General features: G+C 33.3%; 1 protein-coding gene across 1 annotated transcript in view; it reads left to right on the top strand.

The window, feature by feature from the left end:
* Jak2 (Janus kinase 2) overlaps nucleotides 1–5885 on the top strand; it is a gene marked incomplete at its 5' end in the record, with an annotated part of 113312 nt that overhangs the window by 100853 nt on the left and 6574 nt on the right. The window contains 3 exon segments of the mRNA XM_005388653.2: nucleotides 396–585; nucleotides 1200–1324; nucleotides 1488–1660. Coding sequence (XP_005388710.1) covers nucleotides 396–585; nucleotides 1200–1324; nucleotides 1488–1660 — 488 coding nt within the window.

Consider the following 5885-nt stretch of genomic DNA (forward strand, 5'->3'; position numbering starts at 1 on the left):
CAAGCATTGTTAATTTCCTACCACTTTGTTCATAACTCTATTGTCTGTACTGTTCTTTTGCTATTTTGTAAAAGGTTGTCTGTCTGTTAATGTTTTCCTCCTTTTACTTTTAAAATGAAAAAGATAGTATTTCCTTTTCTTGCTCAAAAAGTTGCCTATGTGGGGGCTGGGGATTTAGCTCAGTGACAAAGCGTCTGCCTGGCAAGCGCAAGGTCGTGAGTTCAGTTCCTGGTACCAGAGGAAAAAAAAAAAAAAAAAAAGAAAAAAGTTGCCTATGTAAGCTTAGTTATGTGTCTACTAATTCTAGCTGCTAGGGTTTCCTGTATTATAAGAGTTGATTAATAATTTATCTTGAAAACTTGAGGTTTTCTTTTCTAATGGAGCATGTTCTTTAGGGTAATTTTGGAAGTGTGGAGATGTGCCGGTATGACCCTCTACAGGATAACACTGGGGAGGTGGTAGCTGTGAAAAAGCTCCAACACAGTACAGAGGAGCACCTCAGAGACTTTGAAAGGGAAATTGAAATCTTGAAATCCCTACAGCATGACAACATCGTAAAGTACAAGGGAGTGTGCTACAGTGCTGGTATGTTGCCCACTGAAATCTATTTTAAACTTATGGTATGTTTTTGGCATATTGGATAATAGAAACATACCATGTTTAAAGATCTGGACTTAAGCAAATGCCAGTATCCAGAGAGAAATGATGTCTAGATAGCTAGAGATTGTGTGTGGTGATCATGGGAGGGAACTACAGGAAGTCTTCAGGTAGTTGAATAATTATTCTGTTCACCACTTGTTTACGCTGAAGAGAATTTTATATTTAAAAAAATTATTTTTCCTTATATATTTTAAAATTACATAATTTAGCTCAATCTTAATGTGAAAAGTGTTCTTATCAAGGAAAGTTTTCTTATCAAGAAAAGTTTTCTTATCAATTTATAGTTTGCCTAAAAAGTTAAAGGAGACTAAAACAGAATTATTTTTAGGGCTTCTTTCCAAAATTTTTAAATTCAAAAACCCTGTAACACTACATCATCTTTAATTTACAATAAAATGCTGTAAAATGTTATCATCTTAGATATAGGAGACAGAGAGAGACAGAGAGAGAAAGAGTGTTTATACAGTATGATTTGTGCTAGTATTGCAGCAGTAAATTATATCAAAGTAAAACATTTTGTCCCATTTGTGTATTAAAAGGCCGGCGTAATCTAAGATTAATTATGGAATATTTACCATATGGGAGTTTACGAGATTACCTGCAAAAACACAAAGAACGGATAGATCACAAAAAACTTCTACAGTACACATCTCAGATATGCAAGGTACCTAATATTCTGGTTTTTGTTTTAGATGAAGTGAGCATGTTGAAGTAATTAAGAAATTCTTTAGACTATTTCTTAGCTAAAAAAGGGAATTTATGAAGGTATAGTCATTTAAATTATGTTTATACAACTAGCTGAAAGAAGAATGCTGTTTTAACCATAGGGTATGGAGTACCTTGGCACAAAAAGGTATATACACAGGGATCTGGCAACAAGGAATATATTGGTGGAGAATGAGAACAGAGTTAAAATTGGAGATTTTGGATTAACCAAAGTCTTGCCACAAGACAAAGAATATTACAAAGTGAAAGAACCTGGTGAAAGTCCCATCTTCTGGTGAGTACATGTTTTTCAGTACATCAAAAAATCATAGAGTACAAACTTCAAATTTTATTTTATAGTTATTATTTAATACACAATACTGTATTTAATAATGTTTGATTTTTATAATAAAAAATACATGCTTTATGTTGGGCTAAAAGCATTTCATGGATTATCTCAATCTTCATGACTCTTGGAAAATATGTACTGTAATTATTACAAATGAACATTCCTAATCTGAAAATCAAAAATCCAAAACATTGAAATTCGAAGCCTGTTTAATACTAACATGATACTCAGAAAGTTGCGAATTTTAGAGCATTTCAGAATTGGATTTTCAGATAAGGATACTGAACTACTAAAATCTATGTAAACATTTCAAAATCTGAAAAACTGAAGTCTGAAATACTTCAATTAAAATTGTCAATTAATTGTGAGGAGTAGTTCTAGCTCATTTTTTAAAGAGTTATACATTGTTGTTTCTATTGATACAAAGTTTTCTTTTTTATGCCTTCATTCCTTTCTGGTGTATCTTACTTTCTAGTGATGACTTGATGAAGTATATTTGCTTTGGTTTGTATACATTTCCAATGGACTTTCATACTATTAGACAATGTAGTTTGAGTTGGTATTAGTGTTAAAGGAATTTTGTTTATTTAAGTATGTTTTATTTAATAAGCCGTAATTGCACCTCAGATAAACTCATTAGCTGCGATACTGCCACTGTACAAAGCTAGTATGTTTATTTAATTCTTGATCTCTGAACTGAAAATTAGAAGTACTAATGCAAATAATAGAATTAAAATCTTTTTTCTTGTTTTTTTATTTTTTTATTTTTTGGTACCGAGATTGAACTCAAGACCTTGCACTTGCCAGGCAAGGCACCTGTGCCACTGAGCTATATTCCTGGCAAAATCTTTTTTCTTAAAAAGAAAAACACAGTAACACTTATGCCACAGGTTGCTACCACTGCTCTAATCTCTTCCCTTAAAGGGTCGATAATTTTTTAAAAATCAGATATATAATCAAATCACTGCAATGCAGTAATGAAGCTGCTGGGGAAATAAAAGTGCAAATAATTCTGCTGAGGATTTAAATCGATCGGAGAAAACAGTGACTACGACATTTCAAATATTGGTTAGTAGGAGTTTAGCAGATGGAAGAAAGGCATTCCAGGAGAACGTTAGGAGAGGATCAGGGGCTTACACACGCGTGGCATGATCACAGAACAAATAAGGAGTAATGGGCTGAAAAGAACCCTGCTATGGCTGGAATGTTGCCAGTGTGATAGCGTTAGAGGGAGGCCTCAAGGGCCATTGGGCTGCTTCCCTGGGGGTGGGGTTAAGGACCTTATGAAAAAGGCTTCATGAAATACGTGGTCCTAGTGCCTTCTTCCACATGGCAAAGCAGTGCTCCTCCCCTCCAGAGAATGCACTGTCAGGACACTGTCTTAAACATACAGAAAGCAGCCTTCATGCAACAACCTAACTTGGACTTCTCAATACATTTGTGCTCTTTATAAATTACCTGTGTCAAGTGTTCTGTTAGAGCAGGACAAATGGCCTGAGAGAAGCCCTGCACAGCATGTGGGTGAGTTCAGACTTCATTCAGTGGGCAGTATTTAAGATGGGAAATGTGAGGCTCTATCCAGGTGAGTACATAGTGAAACTCATGTAAGATAGGTTTATTTTTGGTTAAGTAACAGTTTTTTAAAGTGTGGGGACTTGTGGTAGCCCTATTGAAGGTACCAAATCTTTCATAATAAAATTAAGGTATTATTTACCTTTTCACTTTCATTTTTTGTGTACATAGTAGGATTTTTCAGATGCTACATGGCATGTTTTCTGTTTAATTGAACATAAAAAAGGGGCTGGGGATTTAGCTCAGCGGCACAGCGCCTGCCTGGCAAGTGTGGGGTCGTGAGTTCAATTCCCGGTACTGGAAAAAAGCCAAAACACCAAAAAACAAAACAAAACAAAAGAACATAAAAAAGACTTCCCACAATGTAAAAACAAAATGCTTTTTTTCTCACAAAAATTATCTATGTTAACATATATGTAATGAGTTTATTTTAAATGAATTAATAAGTATTTTACATTTCCTTAGTTTTAGGAACTAATACCACAAATATTAGTATATAAACCCACATAAACAGAAGTTTTGAGAGGCCCTTAATAATTAGAGTTATAGGGGAACCTGATATCTGAAGACTGATGTGAAGTGTACACTGTAAGAAGAGACTTGTAGAGAGGCAGAGAAATTTGCGGGGACCTAGGTCATTAGCTTTCAAGCCTTTTGCATATTAATAGTCAAAAGAATTTTAAAAGTCAACCGTCTCTGTCCTCTCATTTTTTAATTGATAAATTTTTTAAAAATTTTTAAGTAGTTACAAATACACATCTTCTAAATTATTATAAATATCATTTCTCCCCACAGTTATATTTCTACTTAGCCAAAATTTTGCATAAATTGTATTTTGTGCCTAGAAAAATTTTGGGTCACCTATTTTGTTAGTAGCTAAAATATTTACGTAAGTTCAAATTAGTTTTAGAATTTCCTGTGACCACAAAGCTCGTAAGTTTTTACATTTTTTTCTGGGTTGAGGTTTTATTGAAGTTATTATCCAGATACATTTTCCAAACCAGTGCAAATAAATGTCAGTTTGGATAATAGCTTAAAATTTTTTATTAAGGATATGCCTTGATGAAATGAACAGAGTTCCCCTATAACTTAATATATTCTTGGATGAATATTAGTTATTTCTGATGTACACATAAATACTGAGAAAACTTGTTTGTGTAAATGAGTGCACAGTAGTGGAAGAAGTTTGTTATAACATGTTTAATTCACTTTTCCTGACTCTAAGGTAACATAGCAAAAAAGTTTATAGTGATCTACCATTAAAACTTGTTAGCTGGCAGTTTTATTAGATCCATCCTTTTTTAATTTTATTGAAAGCCAAGAATAAAAAACCCACCTGACTTTCAGAAACAGACTTACTAACCAACCATTAAAGCCATTCATTCTTTGTTTCTAGGAAGTATACCAGAAAGGTTTTTCAGTTACATTATATTTTTACACTTTCACATGGAGGCACGTTATTTGAATTAATACATTCAGAAGACTTTGGAAAAACTAAACATTGTTAGTTCCAGTACACTATTTTAATAATATCCTTATTATATGTAATTTAAACGTGGCACATCTTTGCATAGCCTTGAAGGTTAAATTGGCTTCAGGAAGAATGTCCTTCCTGTAACTCATTTGGCAACGCCAGGCCTCAAAAGTCTGACTTTATTTTTCAATTCAAGTATCTTAAAGTTATAAAATATTATTTTAAAAGCTGATATTAACGTGCATGAGGCCGAGTTCACTCCTCAGCAACAAAAGACAAACAAAAAAATGCTGAGAAGTAAGTGGTAGACACATGCACAGAGAAACATTTATTGTGAAGCCACTGAAGCACAGCCCCTTCCTTGGGAGAGTCCTTCTTTTTTAATTTTAAATATTCATCTTCATCCTTAATTTTGTATTCCTTGTCATAAAGAAAGTCAACCAAATTATGTAACATTTGAGATTTTCTATGCCTGAATATCTGGAATAATAAATCATGAGAGTAATCAAGAAAAACTGTACAGGATGTATATCTTGTATGATAATGCCATATATTTAATGAAAGCAAAAGATATATACTGTAAAAAAGTAATCACAGGCAGTCAATACATAGTTTCATTTTTATAGCAAGTAGATAATATTAAACATTTCATATAATGAAGTTGACTGGACTTTGTGTAAATATACCAGATCATGGGTAAATAAAATAGGTTTTAAATTTTAGTTAACTTACTGAATAATAAACTTAGTCCATTTGTGTTGTTCTAACTAAATTCCATTGACTGGGTAATTTATGAAACATAAAAATGTATTTCTCACAATTGTGGAGGCTGGGAGTCAGTGTTACGTTTAGTTGTCTTGTGAGGTCTGCCCTCTGCTTCTTAGATCTGCCTTGATGCTGCATCCCCTGGAAGATAGGAACATTGCTTCTTCAAATGGAGGAAGATGGAAGACAACAGAACCGATGAAGTCTTTTGTAGAGATCTATGCGTGAGGGAGGCATTCTTCTGGCCTAATTGTCTTCTTTTTTTTTTTTTTATTTTAAAGAATAAAAGAAGGATAACATAATAATAGGGGGGACTTAGCAAATTACAGACAAAATGGTAGGAAATTATCAATGGTTATC

The sequence above is a fragment of the Chinchilla lanigera genome, unplaced genomic scaffold (assembly GCF_000276665.1).
Source record: "Chinchilla lanigera isolate Chin_1 unplaced genomic scaffold, ChiLan1.0 scaffold00033, whole genome shotgun sequence".
Taxonomy (NCBI): domain Eukaryota; kingdom Metazoa; phylum Chordata; class Mammalia; order Rodentia; family Chinchillidae; genus Chinchilla; species Chinchilla lanigera.